The 26,363-nt window shown below is 31.8% G+C and overlaps 1 protein-coding gene across 5 annotated transcripts in view; it reads right to left on the bottom strand.

The window, feature by feature from the left end:
* LOC127737462 (A disintegrin and metalloproteinase with thrombospondin motifs 18-like) overlaps positions 1 to 22,203 on the bottom strand; it is a 270,986-nt gene extending 248,783 nt beyond the window's left edge. The window contains exons 1-3 of one of the 5 annotated variants that reach the window (XM_052248170.1): positions 22,072 to 22,200; positions 17,806 to 17,852; positions 8,505 to 8,715 (exon numbers count right to left, since the gene is read on the bottom strand). In XM_052248170.1, coding sequence (XP_052104130.1) covers positions 8,505 to 8,570 — 66 coding nt within the window. In that variant the 5' untranslated portion in view covers positions 8,571 to 8,715; positions 17,806 to 17,852; positions 22,072 to 22,200. Of the gene's footprint in view, positions 1 to 8,504; positions 8,716 to 16,632; positions 16,709 to 17,805; positions 17,853 to 22,071 lie in introns of those variants that run through there. The other 4 variants (XM_052248169.1, XM_052248171.1, XM_052248167.1 and 1 more) reach the window with 4 other exon arrangements.
* Between the last annotated feature and the right edge of the window lie 4,160 nt (positions 22,204 to 26,363).

Raw genomic sequence — 26,363 nt, 5'->3', positions numbered from 1 at the left:
GTGTCTTATCTTTCAAATCGTTACATCAGGGGTGAAATGATGATATCAAGAATTTACCACCCAGTTATTGCACTACTGTTTATAACTATATGAATACATTGATGACCTCAAACTTATCACACTGCAAAACGGACTTCTAATGAACTTAAAATCATGTCTTTTAATACGAATTACTAGTATTAGTGTATAGGTATTATACCATCTCATCTGGTCACATATCGACGACTTCTTTTTTGGTTATTGAATCGTATTTTATTATTATTTTCTTATCATATCTTCCTTAAATTCTTTGATCATGTAATCTCTGGGTATAGAATAAATAGCAAAATCTATTTATTGAATGAAATTGCCGATCATTGAACAATTATTTTCAAAAGGATAGGTAAGAAAACAATAATTTTAAATCTTAGTAAAGCAAGCTCTACGAATACAATTTTAAGGTATTCGATTAGTTATCAGTGTTGGTATCATTATGGTGTATACTATGAAACATTTACAATATATTTACCTTTTCGAAAATATCAATTATCATTTATAATCATGCATAAAACTGTTGAAACAGTAATTGTCAAAAAAGTATGCGTGTAATTCAGGGAAAAAAACGATTCTAAATAATCATTAATCATGGGTATATTTCCTTTATGAACAATAACCAAACATTGATTAACACGAATTCATCATACTATTAATATCACTGCCGTTGGACCTGATAATATATATATAATAAGACTTTTAATAATTCCAAGGGTTGAGACTCTCTCATGCAACGTTGACCGTAGGTGACTTTGGTTATTATCTTTAGGTTCTTCCTGGTCAAAAGATCTGTCTTTATAACTTTCAAAATTTCGGATTTGACCGTTGAAAGTTATTCCAGAAAGGAGCACAAAATTTATAAAGTGGTTTGTGATTTCTTTGATTAATCTTCTCTAATTTGTTTGTGATGAATGCTTTATCAAATTAGGTAGTCATACTTTTGTTGTCCAAATTGCAATCAAAATTCTTTGCTTTGAAGATTTCAAGTTTATTCTTAACTTATCGGAATTGGACAATGATGAAATAAGTAGTTTTGGGTCACACGAGCGTGAGTATTTAACCACTGTCGAAACTTAGAAATATAACATAGGATTAATGATTCAAAAATGTTTATAGAAACATGATTATTAGTATTTTTACTTGTTTTATGTATAATGTTTTCAAATATGTTGGCCTCCAGCATCACTTAAGAGACATTAATTGGTAGATTGATTATGTTTTATTCATGTAGTTAGTATTGTATATAGAGAGCTTATTGAAAATGGGTTTAATCCAAATGAGTCACTCTCTTTAAATAAGAATATTATCATTATCATTGTTATTATTATTATCATTATTATTATCATTTTTATTGTCGAAATGAGCATCTTGTGCAGTAAAATACCGTTTATCTTATATTGTAGTAAATTTATAGGAACTGATTAGAGTAAAAGGGAGTGTTCTGATTGTACAGTTCTTATATTATCTGATGTAAGCATATTTCCCTTATGTATAATATTTATTGGAAATAGTAATATTGTCTATGAAAATAAGGAGATGGGGTATGTGAGTAAATGAGACATCTATCCATCAAAGACTAAATGACGGGGATGTAAACAATTATAGGGGTCTGTACGGTCTTCAACAATAATCAAAAACTATTTCTCATAAGTAGTAATAAAAACCCCGGCATGACAAACAAAACAATAACAAAGGAGAAAACTAATGGCATGATTGATGTAAAAAAACAACAAACAGTACAGACAGCAACCAACGACAACCACTGTATTACAGGCTCTTGACAAATTTTCTTATGATATTGTCAATTACAAAACAACTAACAACAATACCTGTAACAGCATATTATTTATCAAAAATGGCACGAATATGATACGAAAATGAGCTGATTGTCTCCTTTAGATATGACGAAGTTGACATGTGTGTATGAAAGAGGAGAAGTCATCAAAGGGCAGAGTATTAACAACTATTGATTCAATGACACTACATACGAAAGACGTTGATATGTTAACCTTAAGACACTTATTCATATATTTCTCATGATATCACAATTGATAATTTCAAATGCTACTTTTGTTCTTCATATCTTATTTTATTTATGTTCATGTCCTTGAAAGTTACAATACACAATTATCTGTATAATAGGTCATGGTTTTGTAGTATTAATTACAACAATTACATAGTCATTGCAGAGTCATAATAGTTACCTTTCAGTCATGTATGTAGTCGTTATAAAATCCTTATCACTATAACAATGACTAAATCTTTCTGATTTCGATCAAATGTAATTTAATATGCTTTCTTTTAATATCCAGTCCTCTTTTCCAGAGGCGTATCTCATAATTTGTATTTACCATGAGCAACATGTTAGATGTCACTAGTGTAACAGGACCCATTGAATCTTTAGGGTCTCCTGACATCTCCCAAATCTCAGTTTTTATGAAGTATTCTGACTTGTTTGTCGTTTCGTCGTTTTTTCGTTATATAAGTTGTCCGGCCATTATTACAGACCATGTACATACAAGAGGACTGTTATTGAAACACTTATTTATGAAACCTATAGCATTTGTTGATGTCGAAGATTATCGTGCTTCCCTTTGACTATATCACCCTGCTCAGTCGCTCCGTAATTTTCGTATTACGGCGTTGAGACGTGAGCAGACCTTATCAACGACAACACATTGTATGATAAGAAGTAATCAGCGACGTCATAATATGTGAGGAGACGTAATAAAGCCTACTTTCGTCATACGTAAATTGTCTAAATGAGGGAGAAAGAACTATAATAGAACGATAAACAGATTATCGGGTTTTGGAGTGTTAGGATGCTCAAAGAAAGATTGATTGATTGTTGGTTGCTTAACGTCCAGTGGCAGCCCTAAAGAAAGACAGCTCCTTACGGTATGTCTTTCATTTGAGCAATCCCGACACCCCTCGGTATTTTATACGACAAGAAAAACCTTAGAATATGCATAATCTATAAGATTTTTCTTTGATGAGTTTTCAATATAAAAATTAAATCTGCTTTTTCATTGTCCTTTTTAATGTACTATATATAGTTTATATATAGTTTATTTACTTTAACGGAATTCACTTTGATCATATTTCATTGTTGACTTGATTAAAATGACAGACAAGCGCTTATTGTTTATCATAGAAATTTACATGAAATAATTGAAAATCTATAGATTTGAAGATATATACATATAGGCAAACACTGGGTCTCCAACTGAGGTTTGTGTGTTGAACAAATGTAGTATAAGAAACTATACGTCGCTTGCGATTACCTGTGTCTAAATGCTTTTGACACTAAAGAACAATAGCATTAGCACTAAAATATTTAAATTTGACAATATGCCCATAAAATTTAGTTGGAAATACACTCATACAATTAAGTAACATATATCAAATCATCTGAATTAATAATTCTCATCAATAAAGTAATTAAAATGTCGATCTTTTGGTCTATATTATTTAGATTATGGGATTGATATGAAATAATTTGAAAGGCCCTATTATCTACAAAAAAGAGAATTGAAAGTTATGACCTTGTTAAATTACGCAAAAAACCAACACGTACAGATCAGACGGTCATTGTTATATAATTGTCGCATTTATTATTTCGCTTTACTGTAGATTTTATATAAAACATTGACGTCCTTTAACAAAATTTAATTTTTTTTATATCAACTTTTAATGAAGGCAATAATTGATTCTTCTTTCTTGTAATATATTTCTATGTCTTAATCAGAAATGCAACGGGATAGTGTGGCTGCCCTATTTTGACCAAAAGTTTTTTTCTACGCCTTCCAATTTAATATCAGTCTTATTTTATAAGTGGTTACTATAGAAAGTATAGTAATAGATATAGTTATAGTGTACATGCAGTATCGCTTTTCTCCTCGAATCTTCTTTTAAGATTTATTTTAAACAGGTGTTACCTGATGAGCTACCGAAGTTTGTTGATGCATGACTTTGTCTTTTTTTATTATTATACTTTTCAGTGATTAGATATACAAATTTGCGGGAATTCGTATGATTTTTATGATGTTTACGAAAAATTCCGAATAGAAACGAGAAACCGGACAGGGTTTTTTGTACGCCATGTAAAGGTCTTGCAGTCGTACTGACCCAAACCGACCTTTCATTTTAAGTTATATTGATTAGCAATTAAAAACCGGAAATCATACCACATCTCCTTATTTTTATAATGAAACATAAATTCTCTGTCTGTGGTGACTTTTATCTTAAGTTGAATGGAATAGATTTGATCAACATATATTGTGAAGTTGATGGGTTGGAGTTGCGCAATCTTTGGTTTTCTGCGTAGTGGTAAGATGACAGTTGACTCGTTTTGTTCGTTGAGTTCTTAGTGTTTTTGTCAACATCGGAATTTTTACTATTGGTATATTCTGTCTGATATTCACAAATTACGAAGTGATTTCATCCCTCTTATATCTAGAGCATAATTCAACGTTTCGAATATCTTAAATTGATATGTTGGCTACAGAGTTATTATACAATATAAATAAGAAGATGTGGTATGAGTGCCAATGAAACATTATTAATAAGATAGCCTTTACTAATAAGCTTGTTTAAAGGGTCGATGAATTTACAAGGATCACATAAAATTTAGTAAATGTTTTGCATTATTGTCACTTTTTGTCTTGTACATGTAGGTTGAATGAAAATCAATAATTCTAGTCTTAGTCGAATAATGTTTGATCAATCAGGTATATAAACTTGAGAATTAAGAAATGGTCATCCTATGACTTTGCCTTAAAATAGATTTGCGGAACTATTTATAAACCTTTCCAATACAGTCAATAAATGACCACAATATTATACAGTTATAGCCTTTGTATAACCATGTAAGACGTATATCGACTGTAGACCTACTTTTTTAGATCGACATATCCTCGTATCGACCTCATCAAAAGGCTATAATTGTTATAATATTATTGTCAATATGTCTTAAATAAAGCAGAAATTCACTTGATTGGTTGTTATGATTGTGTCACAAAGAATTGAGGTTTTAGATTTCTATTTTTACATCTATCAAAAATAACTGTGCAATATCACTTTTCTATCTGCTGTTTTCAGTCTACCTTTGAAAAATAAAGTTGAACATGTAACTCGTTCTAAACTATTCACATTGGCTTGATATCATACAAAATAATAATATACATGTATATTCTATTACTAAAAGCATAAATTGTTTGAATATCTTACTAAGGCCAGTCTGTACAGATGTAAGCACAGTCGTTTGTACTATAAGAATTGAAGTAAATGTTCCAATTTCAGAAAATTTCGCTATTCTCAGATTCTGAATTTATTGATTTGGCTAATTGCATTCAACTATTTTACTCACTGATCAGATTTTGAATAGATATGGATTGAGTGTCAAAACGTAGAAAAAAGGCATTTAAAACTACAACACTTTTCGAAGGTCAATATGAAAACAACATTATAATTTTCATTGGCTTAACGAAACGTAGGTCATTCACAAAATACATTACACTTATAAACTGAATGAATCTGACATTATAGAAACATTAAATAACAGGTTTAACCTAGCAGTAATATCTTAACTAGAAAATTTCATAAATGATAAACCTATTGAAAAATGACAAAAGACAATTCTTGGTAGTGATGAGAACCTCACCCATGCTATTACAAAATCGTCCGTCAATCAAACTTTAGTTTGACATCTTTGAATATTGTTTTTAAAACAACTATGTTTAAACAGGAGGAAAACAATTGAAATGAAAAATACCTCACTCCTGTATTAAGGAATTATAAATTGTCCTCTAACTCACGCGTTCCTGTGTCAATCATTTTAGTGTATGATGAAAATTATTTCCCTCAGTCTATATATATATATTTCTAAATAATAGACAAACATGGATTTCATTATGTGAATGTGAAAAAATCAATTGTAAACAAATACGGACCCACGTGTACTGACCTTTCTACGTGTATAAGTAAACTAAATTACACGAATACAAATAACGGAAAACAAACATTTAGATCATTGCTTAAAAGTATACAATACTACCATCATGACTACCCATCTTAAAACAATGAATTTTACGTCGGATCAAAAATACCGGTTTTCTGCCTTACTCCTTGTAGACATAGGTTAATTAAGTCAAATCTGGCACATTTTTGTTTTGAATTTTTTGTTTCAATTCTCCTAAAATTCGTTATTAATTTCTGTTTTTAAATTAGTTTGATGCGACCGACACTTACAAGTCTAGAAGATTTTATGACGTATCTAATTGTCATATATCTGACATATCTAAATACTGTGACAATGAATAATCAATAAAAAGACTTTTGCTTAAAAAATGTCAAAAATTTGACATTTTCAAATGCTAAAACATGAACCGTGTCAAGCTGTCAAAATGTTAACAAGTCAAAACATTCAATTACCTAAGTATTTTAACTCAATTAGTGATGAAGTATACGGATGGAATATTTTGAATATGATTAGAGGTTATATACATGTGTTATGTTTTTTAACAATAAAAAAGTAAAACATCATACGATTGAAAATTTTCAGAATTTCTTTCTTTGCTTGTTTTTATTGAGACTATTTTAAAGAAGAGTCATAGTTTATATATACATATAGCCGGCAGAGATTTGATTCATACCCATTATATCTAGTGGAATCTAAAAAACTAAAACACCGCAAGTAGTTTTATTAAAAGTATTTGTACATGTAGCTAAAAGAAAGATAAGTGACTGTTATAGTAATAAATCCATTAATAGGTTTTGTGCTATCATAAATCAATTGTGTAATAACTTAGCCGTAAAATAGTATACTACCGACGAAACAAAACAGTTTTCGTATTTAAAGTAACAACTGCAAACATGGGTGCAAATATTTACCTTCTAAACAATTGTGTTTTCCGCGACTTTAAGATGAAAATAACAATAAAACATTGATTTAAAATCATTTTCATTACCAATGCAAATATGTTTTACGCTTGCTTGGAATTTTTTTGTTTTTGTTTTTTTTTTTATACTAAGTAAGTATTCCTTTTCAAAAGATCCATACAATGTGGAAAATTATTTAAAAGAATGATATATCATGTAAACATCTATTCTACGTTTAAATGCAATGCTATATACCAGAACATTTCTGAACTTTCATTTACAAGTGATGCAAATGATCAGTAATGAAAAGTAAAATAACAAAAAGAGCAAACTCCAAGAAAAATTCAAAACGGAAAGTCACTTATCAAATGGAAAAATCCAAAAGCTCAAACACATCAAAATAATGGAAACAACTGTCATATTCCTGACTTGGAACAGGCATTTCTTTATGTAGAAAATGGTGAATAGAACCTGTTAAATCCCTCACTTGTATGACAGTCGTAAAGAACTATTGAGTGTGGGTAGTTTTGAGATAAAAAAAATATATCTTCAGTTTTGTTTTCTTCGTTGGTTTCTTTGTTTATCTATAAAAATCTTATTATGGTACTGTTATTATGAAAACAGGAGATGTGGTGTATACGCCACCGAAACAGCAACCGACCAAGAACAAAAATTTTAAAACTAAAGACAAACATTGTTGTTGGTGGAAGATAGATGATAATAGTGTGGCTTTTGTATGCAAGAAAGTTCATCATCAACTCGTACAGTCGACCATAAAGTTTTATCATTTGCAAGTTCATAGAATTTAGAGAATTGATTATGCTTGTAATCCGAACAACGGTAATACTATAACTACTACTTATACCCTGCAATGAAGATCAACGGTCACCAGTAGATATTCACTCCATTGATTATGTTTTCTTACACTTTCTTTGTAAATAAATGACAATCCAATCTCATTTAAGATCCATTTAGATCTACAATGGTCGATGGTGATCACGAATAGTGTGCAAGAAAGCATGATTTCAGCAGCAACAATAAACAGATCAAGTACGTTGACTTGAATTTAGTATATGCGGGCACTCTTGTTATACAATATTTTATAGAAACATTTTTTTCTACTTATTGTCTGGTTTTATTTATTTGAGTTTTTATATGTATCTTTTACACTTTACTTGATCAAAAAAATACAGTTTTTTCAGAACATTTTAAAGCCCGCTATATATGTGTCTGCCTTCTACAATAATATGATTTCTCCTTAGCTTTTTGAATATTGATAGGGAAGTTGCAGGTTCGTTGTCGTCGTTTAAACCTGATCAATACATCGTCAAAAGGAACAATTTTATACTTGCTAATATACTTATAAACTATAAAACAAAAATTATATAAGTTCCATAAAGCTATGGAAATCAACATTGTATAGTTATATAAACGACAATATTTGTAAATAAACAAATGAATAAGGATGACAAAATCTTTTGGGAATATTTGCTCTCTTCTCCAAAGATTATCAATTTTGAATATTTTATAAGTACGTGATAAAGCAGAAGACAATAATTGAGAGAGTTAGTATACAACGAGACGAAACTTACCAAAACTTTGCTGTTGATACATAAAATCAAAACGAGAATAATGTTTAATCTTTGATCTGTAGGCATTTTTATGCACTGCCGGTTTGTTTAGTTATTAAAATACTAAGACGCCGTATTCCATCTATTTTATACCAAGTCGATTTCATGTAAATTTTTCAAGTCAATAGTTGTTTCATCTAGATTGGTTCGAATAGAAAATCCAAAACTGTAACTGAAAAAAGAAGGCGGTATTTAATTTTTATAACTCATTAAAACACTTTTTTTCATTTTTACGTAATAATGTTAACATATAAGATTGTTTTTACAATATATTTTTGAAAACCATTCTAATAAAAACTGTTAATTCATCTTCTCGAATAAATGAAAGTTAAAAGTTTCGAGTTATTTTCTCAAATATTTGATATTTGCATTTATGAATAGATGTATCTTTTCTATATATATATAGTTGTTTCAACACGATCTTTAAATATTTTTTAGCATATACATTTTCTGAATTATATATGTACACATAAGTCATTCGAAATACGTGTAATGATAGCGGCAGATACCAAACAAAAATAATCTATTACAGATATAGATGACATCGAACATGTAGAGTAACATAATTTATCGACATCAGTAAAAAGTAAAATCACAAAAATACTGAACTCCGAGGAAAATTCAAAAAGGAAAGTCCCCAATCAAATGGCAAAATCAAAAGTTCAAACACATCAAACGAATGAATAACAACTGTCATATTCCTGACTTGGTACAGGCATTTTCCTATGTAGAAAATGGTGGATTGAACCTGGTTTTAAAGCTAGCTAAACCTCTCACTTGTATGACAGTCGCATCAAATTCCATTATATTGACAACGATGTGTGAACAAAATAAACAAAAACAATAGGTGAAAATGTCACAAATAGGGTTAAATAGTCTAATTCGGTAGGTCAAATTCGTGATAAGGGAACGGGATTGTAGTTACGACATAAGGAACATATCCGATATCATCTGTGAAACGGATATTCCATAACGGTCAACCAACTCGTGATGGCGTCCGTAAAATTTACAAAGTGATGATTTCAACTTCACCATTTGGAACTCTTGGTTTAAAAATGAAAATTCACAATTGGGAAGCTGAAATCATCTCTTTTGTCGTAAAGTTTTGTTTTCAACCGACCCTCATAGTCAATTTCTAGATATAAGTCATAATCAAATGGCAAAATCAAAAGCTCAAACACATCAAACGAATGGATAACAACTGTCATATTCCTGACTTGGTACAGGCATTTTCTTATGTAGAAAATGGTGGATTGAACCTGGTTTTGTAGCTAGCTAAACCTCTCACTTGTATGACAGTCGCATCAAATTCCATTATATTGACAACGATGCATGAACAAAACTAACAAACACAATAGGTGAAAATGTCAAAAATAGGGGTACAGCAGTCAACATTGTGTTATCAACTTAATCACTGTAAAAACAAACAAATGTAACGAAGAAGCACAAAAAGGCATACATCAAATTTAACATCCTCATTTTGCTTATATTATACGATTTTATTTATCTATGTAAAATCCATCCATAAAGGATGGAAGGTTTTAAGTACTGGCGTAAAATCGCGCGTTTGAAATTCGCACAGGTAGACATTAAATAGTTTTGTCGTTCAAAGTATGAAGGGATACATAAGTACAGAGTAACGTCAAATGTATATCACAAAAAACAGACTTAACAGTAAAAGTAATATTAATAAATAAAATAATTTTGTCGTTCAAAGTATGACGGGATACATAAGCACAGAGTCACGTCAAATGGATATCGTGTATTATTTGTGAAGTTGATACGGAATATTTATCAACAAGTTCTTGGTACCTTCCGATTAACTTTTTTAGAAAAAGGACAAGACGCTCTTTGACATACCCCTGGTTCATCAACTTTTTGCTCAGACACTGGTGACGTTTTACAAAGTCTGCGTAGGAGCTGCAAGCTCTTGAATACCGAATAAGTTGGGAAATGTATATCCCATATGCAGGTAAAGTTGTTATATTGCTACTAAGGTGGGGGAAATTGATAATTTCAAAATTAAAATCGTCTCGTTTGTCATAGATTCTGGTACTGAGATGACTGTGTATGTCAAATTCGAGGTATAAGTCTAAAAATGAGGCGGAGGAAGCCGTGTCTGTTGCCTCTTTAATTTCTAGTTCTGGGGGATATATTAATGGAACCCAATCAGAAAAGTTCGGATTGTTAACAGACACGCTAAGTATCACCTTCCTGATGAACATGTTCCTCAAGGAACTGAATTATTGCCTGTTGCATCTATACATGATCTCCTAATGTAACACTTTATGGTAAATTGACGTATGCGTGTGACGTCATAAAACAGTTTCGAGTTCCTTTTGAAGAATAAGTTTCGCCAATTTCGTCATTGAGAAATTGACTCTTACATTGACGTAATAACAAAAGCATTGTGACATTTGAATTATACGGGATAATGCACGATGGGAAAGTCGTCTATGGTAGTTATCGTGAGGGTACAAAATTATCACCTATTTTGACATATTTATTTTTGCTTTCATTTATTTAGAAAACAGGCAAAAGTTTCCATTCTGTATTTATTTGGTAGATCTGACCTGCTTTAGTATATATTTCAACAAATTGAATTTTGAATCCATACTAAATCATAGAAATGGGTTTGAACCGATCTCCAAACGAAACAAGATTCTATATTGAGGAATACAAATTTATTGAAACCATGCTTTACTACATATATCCTTAAAAAAATGCATAACTGGTGTTTTGTTTTTATTATTCACATGTTTTAAACAATTTGAAAATAGTCCATGCATTTATTATACAAGGTATATTTTAATTTCTCATCTTTTGAAAGTTGATTTTTGTAGACGCCGAAAGCAACGTTTCCGTAAATATTACTTTTTTTCACTTGACTTCTCGTCTGTTGATATATAATGTAACCGTTTTGTGTATACTTAGGAATATTTAGATATGTAAAAAGACGTGCATAATGATATTTGATAGATACGAATTGTTTAGTCTCTAAGAAACCGTATCATATATCCGTAGCTTTTTGTGCGAAACGGGTGCAATTTGGGTACTATTACATTATATTTATACTTGAAAACACACTCTTTTTCATATAAATCTTACGATAAAAAAAACTCGTAATAGGTATAAATATTTCTTTATAATTCACGATCAAGTTTAGGAATATTATTTTATGGCAGAAGTTTCTAATATAAAAATCGATCTAAACAAGAAAATATTTCCTGAATAGTGCATTTCAAATCCGGAAACCGTAACGACGGACTAGATGTGATAAGGGTACAATTCGACCCCTATATCAAGTCAATCTTTTCAATTGTGGCGTGCTCGTCTTCTACATGCGTGAGTGGTCGTGGCTTTAGCCCTAATCCCGGTCCAACCGAAAACCTGAAAGATTTTATCATTGCTGTTATGTGTTTTATGTGAACCGTGTACAGAATAATTAATTTGAGGGTACTAAGAAGAAAAATGTATAGATTTTGATTTTTTACCTAATTCTAATATTAAAGGGGTATTTTGGCAAAATTTAGCAATTAAAAATACAAAAATTTCGTTTAACGTCAACGTTGCGAATCAATTCAGACGTATGGTCTAAACTACTGTCAAAGTAACTTCACAAGGCTGTAAAACTAATATTTATAAGTTTTACCTTAATTTTCAGACCCGTTCGAAACCCCTTTACCCCTTGAAATTGTCTAATTATGTATAATACTATGAATCAAAAAAAATACTTATTCATTTTTATATTGGATTAGAGGTTGTCAAATCTTTCAAGTCAAAACATTTCATATTGTATTAATTTTATTGTTTAAGGATGTCATACAAAAGTTATTTAAAATTAAGTTTTCATATAATCAGTTTTAATAAAACATATGTTATAATACAAATAATGTTATAAGGTCATGTGGAGTCATTGTAATAACATTATATGTGCCATGAACGTATGGGTACGTGCTGGTTTCTTCGTGAACATTTGTCGATTTTACATCAATCTTTCAGTTTTTAAGTTTTTGTTCTTTCCATTCACCCCATGGTTCCACTTGCCACTTTCAACTTTTTGCAGTCATAATTATTGTCTAGAAATTTATTCAAACCAGAAACAATTGCTAAATGTTCTCAGGCATAGTTTGTTCTTATGTCTTACAGTTACATCACTGTCCCAGATAAGGGGGAGGGTTTGGCGCCAAAAAACTAGTTCAAACCCGCTGCATTTGTATGCACCTGTTCTAAGTCAGGAGCATATTGTTCAGTGGTTGTCGTTTGTTGGTGTGGCTCATAAGTGTTTCTCGTTTCTCGTTTTTTATTATAGATAAGACCGTTGGATTTCCTGTTTGAATTGTTTTACACTAGTCATTTTGGGGCCCTTTATAGCTTGCTGTTCGGTGTGAGCCAAGGCTCCGTGTTGAATGCCGTACTTTGACCTATAATTGTTTACTTTTTATACATTGTGACTTGGATGAAAAGTTGTCTCATTGGCACTCATCCACATCTTCTTATTTATATTGATTCTGATATTGAAAAAAGAGAAGAAATAGGCATGTTGAAAATATGTGAAATGACTGATCAGAACTTTAATTATCAGGACAGATCTAAACATAAAATTTTAAGAGTTTTTGTATCTGGCCGAATAATAGAATAATATACGGAAAGACCCTTAGCTCATTTATAAAATTTCACGATTAGTATTTGTATATAAAACGTAAAATAACAAAAATACCGAACTTCAAGGAAAATTCAAATCGAAAAGTTTTAAGTAAAACAAACCGAGTCTAGAAATTAGGGTTAAGTCATATTGCACGTGACCTGTGCCATTAATAATTTGCAATGGAGCTGTTATGTCGATTCTATTTAGACTAACTTAGACTAACCACCGCCGTTCCTACCACAACCATTGTTTTCATTATATTTAGAAATGTATAATGTACTATTCCCAGGCTTGGGAATTAATCAATCACGACTATTCAATAACTGTGACAACAACTGAGACGGCTAAACGCCAAATGATGTTTATTTCATTGTGTGTACATGTATATCATGTAGTATGTATCTTAGTTTTAATTATATCTTGATAAATATGTATTCTATGTTTTGTTGTGTATAAAATAATAAAACACTCGTGTTATGTTTGACTTTAATATTAATCTCTATCTATAAGCATCAAATCAATTAATAACAAGTATCGAGTATCCCCCTTGGCTTATAAGGATTTTGCATTCACTCAAAGTTTCACCTTGTCGCAAAGACATCATATACATGAAACTTCTGACAAAAAGCATTCATCATTCCTTCTATGTTATACTTAGATAGTATCATGTTTTATAAGGTATTGACCAATAACCTCCCTGTCTAGGACAGGAGAAAAAGACAGTGTTCAAGACTAATCAATAATTGCATATTGTTACAAATCAAGTCTTCAAACACACACTGTCATCAATTGCCCGCTACAGAGCAGTGATAGTATCCTGATTACTATTAAACACACATAAAAAAGATACCAAAAATCACTAAATCTGTTGAACAATAGAAAAAACCGACCCAAAAACAGATGTATAAACCACAACGAACATCACATCAACCTCAGATTGCCTGACGCGGCAAAGATACAACATATGGTGGAGCAATACATATATACAAACAACAACGAAAAACACATCCACCTCAGATAGTCTGACGCGGCAAAGGTATTAGATATGGTGGAGCAAGACATATATACAAAAAAAAATAAATAACACATCCACCTCAGATATCCTGAAGCGCCAAAGGTACAACATATGGTGCAGCAAGACATATATACAAACAAGAACGAATAACTCACCCACCTCAGATGGCCTGACACGGCAAAGGTACAACATATGGTGGAGCAAGACATATATACAAACAACAACAAATAACACATCCACCTCAGATAACCTGACGAGGCAAAAGTACAATATATGGAGGAGCAAGACATATATACAAACAACAACGAATAACTCACCCACCTCAGATAGCCTGACGCGCCAAAGGTACAACATTTGGTGGAGCAAGACATATATACAAAGAACAACGAATAACACACCCACCTCAGATAGCCTGACACGGCAAAGGTACAACATATGGTGGAGCAAGACATATATTCAAACAACAACGAATAACTCACCCACCTCAGATAGCCTGACACGGCAAAGGTACAACATATGGTGGAGCAAGACATATATACAAACAACAACAAATAACACATCCACCTCAGATAACCTGACGAGGCAAAAGTACAATATATGGAGGAGCAAGACATATATACAAACAACAACGAATAACTCACCCACCTCAGATAGCCTGACGCGCCAAAGGTACAACATTTGGTGGAGCAAGACATATATACAAAGAACAACGAATAACACACCCACCTCAGATAGCCTGACACGGCAAAGGTACAACATATGGTAGAGCAAGACATATATTCAAACAACAACGAATAACACATCCACCTCAGATAGTCTGACGCGGCAAAGGTATAAGATTTGGTGGAGCAAGACATATATACAAACAAAAATAAATAACACATCCACCTCACATATCCTGAAGCGCCAAAGGTACAACATATGGTGGAGCAAGACATATATTCAAACAACAAAGAATAACACATCCACCTCAGATAGCCTGACGCGCCAAAGGTACAACATATGGTGGAGCAAGACCAATATACAAACAACAACGAATAACACACCCACCTCAGATAGCCTGACGAGCCAAAGGTACAACATTTGGTGGAGCAAGACATATATACAAAGAACAATGAATAACACACCCACCTCAGATAGCCTGACACGGCAAAGGTACAACATATGGTGGAGCAAGACATATATACAAACAACGACGAATAACATACCCACCTCAGATAGCCTGACGCGGCAAAGGTACAACTTATGGAGGAGCAAGAAAGATGTACAAATAACAAAGAATAACACATCCACTTCAGACAGCCTGACGCGCCAAAGGTACAACATATGGTGGAGCAAGACATATATTCAAACAACAAAGAATAACACATCCACCTCAGATAGCCTGACGCGCCAAAGGTACAACATATGGTGGAGCAAGACCAATATACAAATAACAACGAATAACACACCCACCTCAGATAGCCTGACGAGCCAAAGGTACAACATTTGGTGGAGCAAGACATATATACAAAGAACAACGAATAACACATCTATGATAAGTTTATTTACAACCACTGGGTCTATGTCACTGCTGGTAGAGTTTTTCTTCCCGATAATATCACCAGCCCATTAGTCAGCACTACTGTGTTGATATGAATTATCATTGATATAGTCATAATTATAAATTAACTATTAACAGTACTTTGGTTTTTTGAAATACTAGGGATTTTCTACCCCAGGAATAGATTACCTAAGCTGTATTCGGCAAAACGTTAAGGAATTTCGGGTCAGTGCCCTTCAACTTCGCACATTATTTTGCCTTTTTAACTTTTCTTCATTCAAGCGTCACTGATGGGTGTTTTGTAGACGAAACAGGTGTCTGGCGTACAAAATTTCAATCCTGGTATCTATGATGAGCTTATTTACAACTCAATAAAAAAAATGCATTATTACTTTGTAAATTGTGTGTGCATCACTAAATGCAGTAATGTTCAGTTAACTGCTAGTGTTTCTGTTTATTTAATTTTTTTTTTATCGAAACCAATCTTTTGAGCATGTTTAAAAAAAATTAAGGTGACCTTACCTTGAATTCAAAAATGTAAACCATTACTTTAGGTGTAAAACTGTAAATATCGTATGTTTTTTTTTTTTTACTTGCTTCTGTTTCGTTATGCACCATTTCAGAGACAAAGAAGTTGTGAAATGTCTATCATCTCTTCACTATAAATATGTTGTTGTTCCTGCGGACAAAGCTTCAAATAATATTGTTTTTGTATGTAAATCGTACTTCTATGAGTGTTTTGTAATTGAATTAGGGATAGATAAGCACTCAGGTAATCCCACATACAAAAACATTTCATTTGACAAGGATGAGATTTTGGTGAATCATAAGTCGTTCATGGCTTCAATGAACATTACATTGAACAGCAAATCTAAGGGCTTACCTTGTTTGTATTGGATACCTAAGCTTCACAAAATTCCGTACAAACAAATGGTACATTGCTGGCTCATCTGCATGTTCTACAAAGGAATTGTCCATTAGATTGACAAAAATTCTGGCCGCAGTGAAAGAGGGTCTTCAGAAATACTGTGAAACTATTTACTCGCGTAGTGGTATTAACCATATGTGGATTCTAAAAAACTCTAAAGAACTCCTTGATAATTTTAAATCTCGATCTTTCTCTGAAATTAATTCAATCAAAACTTTTGATTTTTCAACCCTGTATACCACTTTTCCCCAAATTTAAAAATCGTCTAAAAGAAATAATCCACAATGCTTTTCAATATAAAAATGGCAGCATACGCTATACAGTTATTGCTATGGGATAACATACTGCATATTTTGTTAATAGTGAACAAAAAGGTAAAACATGCTACACAGAGGAACAAGTGATCAGTTTGCTGGCGTTTCTCATTGACAACATATTTGTTGAATTTGGAGGTAGACGTTTTCAGCAAGTTGTCGACATTCCTATGGGAACGAACTGTGCACCTCTACTTGCCGACCTCTTCTTATTTTCATATGAGTCGGAGTTCCTTCAGACACTTGTCGAGAACAAAAAAATCAAAGAAGCCCGATCATTTAATTTCACATTCAGATATATTGATGATGATCTTTCCATTAACATTATAAACTTTTCTGATTGGGTTCTATTAATACATCCACCAAAACTAGAAATTAAAGAAACAATAGACACGGCTTCCTCCGCCTCATTTTTAGACTTATACCTCAAATTTGACATAAGATAAGATAAGAGACACAACACAAGCTCTAAGGAGCTTTTGATCGAATATAAAAACATATACATAACATAACAACAGTTTAATTTGACATATAAAACAACCTGTAATACGAAGTTAAATCTCACTTACATAGCATGCAATAAAAATTTAGCAACAAATTTAAAATGAAATAAAACATGCTAGACCAGAGCAACCATGCAAAAGCAACATAAATAATAAACATCTCAAGAATTATCTGCAAGCAGAACAGCGACATTCCAAACCGTTCCAGGACTGAACAAGACTTTTAAAATGTGAAAAACTATTTTCAGTCCTGAAATGGTTTGGAAGGCTGTTCCATAAAGTAGCGGCAGCAAATTTGAAAGATTTTTTACCGTAACGGGTTGACTTTACCTGTGGAACATCCAGAATATTTACATACCTGAAAGAATACTTAGATTTTTTGACACTCACCAAATTTTGTAAGCACACAGGAGCTATATTATTTATAATCTTAAAAGTTAACAGAAGCGGTCATAACAGTACCAGAATCTATGACAATTTTGAAATCATCAATTTCTTCCACCTTAGTAGCAATATACCTTGGGATATACATTTCCCAACTTATTCGGTATTCAAGAGCCTGCAGCTGCTACTCAGACTTTATAAAACGTCACCAGTGTCTGAGCAAAAAGTTGTAAAACCAGGGTTATGTCAAAGAATGTCTCGTCTTTTTTCTAAAAAAGTTCATTGGAAGATACCAAAACCTTGTTGATAAATATTCCGTTTCAACTTCACAAATATTACATGAAGGTCTTGAAATATAGATTCTAGGTACTGACTTTGTTTATCACCTTAATTACGTGTTATATTGTTTTTTTATTTGTCTTTGTAAATTATCAACCTTTACTGTTTAGTCCATTTTTTGTCATATCCTCGGTACTTATACATCCCGCCATTGCGTTATTGTGCTATGATCATTTTTTATTTTCTTGTCCTTCATCTTGCTTACTTCTATATGCCATTTTGTTTTTCTTTGTTGACATATTTGTTTGTTTTTATATTGATTAGGATTATAACACAACGTTGACTGCTGTACCCCTATTTTTGACATTTTTACCTATTATGTCTGTTTTTTTTGTTCACACATTGTTGTCAATATAATTGAATTTTATGCAACTGTCATACAAGTGTGAGGTTTAGCTAGCTTTTAAAACTAGGTTTAATCCACCTTTTCTACATAAGAAAATGCCTGTTCCAAGTCAGGAATAAGACAGTTGTTTTCCATTTTGCCATTTGATAAGGGACTTTCCGTTTTGAATTTTCCTTGGAGTTTGGTAATTTTGTTATTTTACTTTTTCATATGTGCATTTTCATAGTATATTTTGCCGTATATATTACCAAACCCACACACATACATATATAAATAAGATATCTTGTATTGGTGTGTTGATTTCGTTGGCGTGTTCTCCAATATCTCCGTTTATTCACCTATACCATGCATAATAAACATAAGTCAAACACCTGGTGTGGGATGCGGAATTTCATAAACATATCATTAGATTTAAAAGCGTGATCGTTACCATTATATGTTAATCCAATACTAATAGATTGACATCTATAAGTATGAGAATTTTAGATATTCACGTGGGAAAAGGAAACAAACAAAATTGTTTTAAAATGTTTTACAAAACAGAAATCTGATGTTTTATAAGTATAAACAAGTAATGCAAAATGACAGAAATGATATTTTGGGTATATGCAATATAAGTTTATGAAACGCTGATCCTGAAACACGTTGAAGAATAAAAAATCATACCTATAGCACCTTATTGGACACATAGGCGCTATAAAGAGGTAAAACAAAAGTACGTTCAACTCGTCGTCATGTATATAAAAAGATGTAGTAGGATTGCAAAATAAGACAGAGACTAAATGACGTAGAAGTTGACAATTAAAGGTCACCATACGGACTCAACAATGTGCAAAACCCATACTGCACAATTCCTTAGCAGTGATAAAGGCCAATTAGATAATAAAATGCTGACAGTAACAGTGGCAAAATGATCATTTCTTCAATTTTGTAAAAACATATTTTTATTCTTAAATATTTTTAATGCATGTTTCCATTCCTCGGTGTAAGCCAACATTAATGCTACATATATGTACATTCAACTCGCCATCATGTTCACCAAAAAAGATGAAGTATGATTGCCAATGAGATAGAGACTAATGACGTAGAAGTTAACAATTATAGGTCACCATAAACAATGTGCATAACCCATACCACACATTAAGTTATAACGGTCCCCGACATTTCCTTGAGGAAAGCCGAAAGCCAAAGGTCGAGAAGGCCATATGACGAATATATACGTAGGAATAAACAAATGTACACTACAGAAAGGTAATAATAGTTTAATCAAACCTAAGGTCAATGTTCAACTTTGCTCTATGGGATTGTTTCATTACTAGTACAATACATACTAGTAACTTTTATTTTTGGCAAATCTAATTTGTTTCTTTTCGACCTTGTTTTACAATGACCTTATTTTGTAAGGTATATTGTTTGATATAGTCAACATAAACTCAATAAACTGCTTTGTCTTTATAAACTTCTTACCTTCTTGTTTTATAATCAAGAAATTACACAATCATCGATTTATATATAAAACTTTGGATATACCAAATCACCTTATGCACAGTTCTTATAGGACATTTTCTGTAGGACAATCAAATGATATTTTAGCAAAATTAATTTAACTGCCTCTTGATTGGTTTAGTAATTTTCACAACTACTTATATTATAAACTCCAGTTAAATTAGCACTGAGAAACAAATACATCTAATAATATGAATATAAAACTGCACATTTAAATTTATAAAAACTGAATTTTGCAATGAAGAGAATCTTTTTAAATAACATCCTTTACATAAATATGGTTTTGCATTCCATCTTTTTCCTCATGTGAATAATCATTTTTTTTAAATTAACTATTGCATTTTTAAGCTTGCTAACTTCCGCATTTAAATGTTCTTTGACAGTAATTCGAGATTTTTATTGGATTCTTTTAACACTAAAGTAGTGGCTGATAATTTCTATAAGATATCATATAATTAAAGTCATCATTTTGGGACATGATCATTTATTTGCATAATAACTTTTTTATTGCTGTATAAGTTTCCATAATGGAATTTGATGCGACTGTCATACAAGTGAGAGGTTTAGCTAGCTTTAAAACCAGGTTCAATCCACCATTTTCTACATAAGAAAATGCCTGTACCAAGTCAGGAATATGACAGTTGTTATCCATTCGTTTGATGTGTTTGAACTTTTGATTTTGCCATTTGATTGGGGACTTTCCTTTTTGAATTTTCCTCGGAGTTCAGTATTTTTGTGATTTTACTTTTTTCCGTATTTTTTTTTTTTTGCACAAAAAAAACAAACTAAAAACATTAATGAATATTACTATGGTAAAATTTTCAACGATTTTCACTAATGTCGTTTAAAACGACAACATTTTAATGTACATATTTACAAGGTTATGAGTTCCGGTTTGGGAGACGGAAATTGCGATGAATTAATATATATCGAAGCATTTTTGTACTATTTGTAATCTATATAACAGTGCAACTTATTTTGAATAAATTAAAATGATACAATTAATAATTAGATATAGGAAGATGTGATATGAGTGCCAATGAGACGACTCTCCATCCAATAAGTCTGTAACTCAGTGAATGTCGATGGTTGCTGTGTCTGATTTTGGTTTATTATTTTGTCATAAATCAGGCTGTTGGTTTTGTTGTTTGCATTTTTCACATTTTGTCATTTCGAGGCATTTTATAGATAACTATACGCATGAGTTTTCTTCATTGTTGAAGGCAGGATGGTGGTTTTTTATTGTTTAAATCCACGTTATTTGACCATGTCGGATAGTTGTCTCTTTACCACCTCTCCTTATTTTAAATTCAGAATGAAGAGAACGACTAATCCTAATTGCTCTTAGTGTAAACTGATATTTATTTATTACTACTAGACACGTCGTGGACTCTTCCATTTACCAAAGGCAATGTAATATATTTGACAGTTGTTTTTGTCAGGTTCTATGTACTTCCCCCTTTTTGAATTCTTGAAGTCTAGTATTATTATAAATACATTTTCATGTTTCCTTAAAGGAACGATAATAAGTATTTCTGAAACTGTGTGTTTAAAATTTGATAGGCAAGGGCCATCTTGCAAGTTTCTACTATTGTTATCTGTCCCTCTGGTATCTTTTGTCCCTCTTTTATCTTTAGGAAAACAGTTGGGTTTTGTAGTAAACGAGCCATTTGAGATCTCAGCAGATTTTTTCTTATCTCGATTAGTGAATTTATTAAAGGTACAAATGACCTGATGCATCGTTTTCCTTATAAGTTCACAATTTCTAAAGCTATGTAAGATACAAATTGAAATTTATATAATAGTTCAACTCATTTTAAATCAAATGAAAAATAAAATTATGGGTGTACATTTCGACTTATTCTGATGATTTTAAATTGTTCTGTGATTAATGTTAATTCTATATATGAGCAACCCCATAATTTTCTTTATTCACGTGCGTTCATTAAAACAAATAAAATTTGCTATAAATATAGAAATTGTCATCATCAAACAAACTTACCATTAGTAAGTATGAATACACAAACGTAAATAGTCAGTTGTATTCAATATTTTACTTGACTGTAGGTCACAATATATCTCGTATTTTAAAATGTAACTTCCTCATTTATTGTGGTGAAATTATACACTGTTTCACTTCAATTGTCGCGTTCGATATAGTCTAGGGAGTTAAAAAATTTTCACACGAAAAACAAAAGTTGCGGCGTATTCGTCAATGCAACAAAACACTAAATGAAATTGATTTTCGATAATTTAACGATCATAAAAATAAAAGTAACCTATATTGTAATTATTGTTAATTGTAATTAAATATCATATTGTATATTTTTTATGAAAAAAAGAAAAATGTCTTAAGCGACAGCAATCAGTTAACAATAAACCAACCCATTTACGGCTAAGATCAGTGAAGATTCGTCTAAATTCCACGTACAAAATTTACTAACACTTAAATAAAGGCAACAGTAGTATACCGGTGTTCATTGATACTATTTTTGTTTTAAATAATTACGAATTCTCTGACTATACCAGTGAACTGACTAAAAAATTAATATGAATAACAGTCGTTATCTCGTTTTAATTTGGATATTTCAGTTTCACACGCGAAACTCTATACTAAAATTAACGACAGAAACCACGATTTTTCGTTTCCTATCTTTTATTTACCTTTGGACAATAATGTTTCTTTAGCCCTTTCTATGTACATATTTTCGCACTCTACCGCAATGACCTCTTCTTGTCTGTTATGACCGTAATATATGTACTACTTTAATTATAAGGAATGTTGTCTTGAGAAATCAATTAAAATGGTTACCTAGTGTAAATTCTTCCATACTAACAAAGATTCGGATTTTCCTTTTTAAACTTTAAAATAAACTGGATATGTCATTGAAAGTTTTACGGCGAGGTTGTTCATAGAGTTGGTATATTCAAGATACGATCCATATACACGGGTTTGTCCTTTGAATACACTGATTCCTTTCTAAAGATTCTCAATTAAACAATATAGTAAGATATTTGAATATTGTGTCTATCAGTACAAACATTGTTTCTCTAATTTAATATATAAACAAAGACGTATTACTATCAGATTATTAACTCAGAATAAAACTCAAATTACTTTATGCTCATAACAATTATACACATCATACACAATAATCACACAAAAAACAAAAAATAAAGGGATATAAATATCCCTAGAAAGTATTAACGCTTACATCCTGTCGACACATTTGTTTTGACTTTACACAAGGTTTTGCTTTTCTGTGGCTTCTAATGCTAAACACTCACTCCGTATGCTGTGTACTGATTGGTGTTTTACTTTGGAAAATATGGCTTATCTATTAGTTGAAAGAGATAAGGCTAATTTCCCCTGAATTTATTTCACACAAGGACTATTGTCTTTTTATCTTTAATGAAATTCACTGTATTATACAAGTTCTTTAAGTTTTAACAACATTTTGGCGTACATTATATTTTCAGACATTGTACATTTTGTAAATTGTAAATGCCTCAAAAGAACAATTTTGATCAATTTTGAGTATAATTAAACTTGTTTAATTAAAAAAAAAAAGGAATAGGAAGGACATTGTTATTCAAAATTCAAAATTGAGTAGAATGTATTTCTGTCTAGTATCTTTTGGATAAACATTAAGGGGACAATCATTTGATATTCCGGGGTGGAGGCGGGAAGGAGGGAGGGGTGGGTGCCAGGAGGATTTTTGCGGTTTAACTATTCATTTTCATTTGTAACTAATAAAATTAAGAATGGAAATGGGGAATGTGTCAAAGAGACAATAACCAGACCAAAGAGCAGAAAACAGAATAAGCATGCTTTTTGCTTATCTTTTTTTTAGTAGCTTCGCCGCAATTGTTTTCTGCATTTTGTGCTGCATGATATTAATTTGTTTGCAAGGACAATTTTGTCAGCTCTTACCTGGAGGCCGGATGATATTCTCGTTCAAATTTATCCTCCCAACCCCAGAAAAATCAATTATTCTTCCCCTAATGCATTTCGTAATGTTTTCAAATAAAGGCAAAAGTAGTATACCGCTGTTCAATAGTCAAAAATCGATTAAGCAAAAACAAATTTGGGTCACAAACCAAACCCGAGTGAAACACATCAACTATATGAGGAAAACAACGGAACAACAGAAATACAAAGCAGTACACCACGATAGAATTATAAACTGTACGTCACACGAATGTTACAACGCCACAAAAAGTGACGTCACAGGTAAATTTCTAAAAATAGAGTATGAAATTGGGATTAATTTTGTAATGGTGTTATTATGTATTTTCTAACCATTACAAGAATATCAATATAGAATTGTGTTAGTAATGGTGTAATTATTTGTATATTCTAACCATGTCGGGTTTTCTTCTAAATCAAAACTTTGTAAAAACAAATAAATCCTGTGCATATAGTTGCTTTCAACTAAAAATCAAATAAATGAACTAGCTGATTAATTATCTTAACTTTTACATACACATAGAAAATAAAAATAGAATTTAAACCACATATCAGACATAACACAATATCCAACAAGACTTACAAAAGAAGCATCAATACTAAATCGTAACTAAATACACGAATGTTTGATGTATAAATATCGAGACACGTATAATAGCAATGCGAATTCATACTCGGCAAAACAGTCATATTCGGGAATATGTCACGTTCGGTACTTAGCAGACCAGACGACGTAGATGGTAAACCATAATCTAAGACGTGGTAAACATGTCATTAGTTAGTTTAGACACAGACACATCGCATAGATCAACCAATTCATGATGGTGTCCATAAAATTTACGGAGTGTCATTTTTAATCTTTCCTCCTCATAACTCTGTTGGAGCAGTTTCTGCGTAAGAAGCACACTCCTGTATATGAAGTCCGTATAGTGTGAACATGCACGAGCATAACGTATCAACTGAGATATGTAAACACCATACGATGGAGCAGAGGGTATGTTACTGCTGAGAAATGGGAAATTGATAATTGGGAAGTTGAAATCGTCCCGTTTGTCATAGATTTTAGTGTGAAGTCGTCCATCTGTGTCAATATTGAGGAAAAGATCACGGTATGAAGCAGTCATTCTAGTATCAGTAGTATCCTTAATTTCAAGTTCACTAGGATATATGAGATGTAAGTACTGACTGAAATATGGTTATTCAGTGATAGGACATCATCAATATATCTTAAAGTAAAATTAAAGAATTTCGCAAGGTGCTTTTTCCTTTTGTCTTTTAGAAGGTTCTGAATGAATTCTGCTTCATACGAGTACAAAAACAAATAGGCCAGTAGGGGTGCACAATTAGTAACCATTGGAATACCGACTGTCTGTTGAAATATCAATCCTCCAAACTCAACAAATATGTTGTCGATCAAAACGTCCAGCATTTTGATAATATCATCTTCAGTATATTTTCTGATAGTTTCAGTGTGGCTCTTCACAAAATAAGAATTATTATAACCCAAAACAAGAAATTTATATCTACGATTCCCATTTTTACAGAAAAAACTCTGTTTAATGAGATGGTGAAGTCGATCTTTCAATTGAGCATGGGAATAGTAGTGTAAAATCCTCATCTGATTGACACCTCTGGTTGAATATATCTCATCGCAATATTTTTGAAGGCCATCTTTTGATGTAAAAAGAATAGTAGTCAGCACTTTAGAAAGATGTTTATTTGAACATCTTGATGATCCAGCTATGTATCGTTCTATATACGGAGTTTTGTGAAGTTTTGGTGATTTTCTTCGTTTTCTTTGATGTTAAAACCAAAAGAAAGAAGGACAGATTTGTGATTTTTTAAAATTTCATCCTTTGTAAATGATATTAAAAAAATGTAGGATTACCAATTTTGCAGTTTTTTCAAAGCTCTTTTGTGAGACATTCCAAGTAATGGTTTTTACATATGAAGACAATATTATTGGAGGCTTTATCCGCTGGAACACCGATATATTTGTCATGCAAAGAGGATAAAGCATCCACAACCTCCGGGTTCTTGAATGGGTTAGAAACCCTTGTGCACATAGTACATCGTAGTTTTTGAATGCGTTTCTAAATGCATGATCGAATAGCTTTGATCCATTCAGACAAAGTGTCCTGTTCTGGTTCATCTGGCTCGCGTTTTACCCATTTTCTGGCATAGTCTCAAAACCTTTCACATATTGTCCTCAACAGCAGTATTTTGCACTAAACGTCATTTTGATACAATTGAAATATAAACAATTACATCTTCTTAAAGTATACTGAATAGATTGAATATAAGAGAAAAAATTGATAGGTTGT

The sequence above is a fragment of the Mytilus californianus genome, unplaced genomic scaffold, assembly GCF_021869535.1.
Source record: "Mytilus californianus isolate M0D057914Y unplaced genomic scaffold, xbMytCali1.0.p SCAF_4, whole genome shotgun sequence".
In the NCBI taxonomy this organism is placed as follows: domain Eukaryota; kingdom Metazoa; phylum Mollusca; class Bivalvia; order Mytilida; family Mytilidae; genus Mytilus; species Mytilus californianus.
Note: the sequence above shows the minus strand (reverse complement) of the source record. Positions and strands in the feature narration are given on the sequence as shown.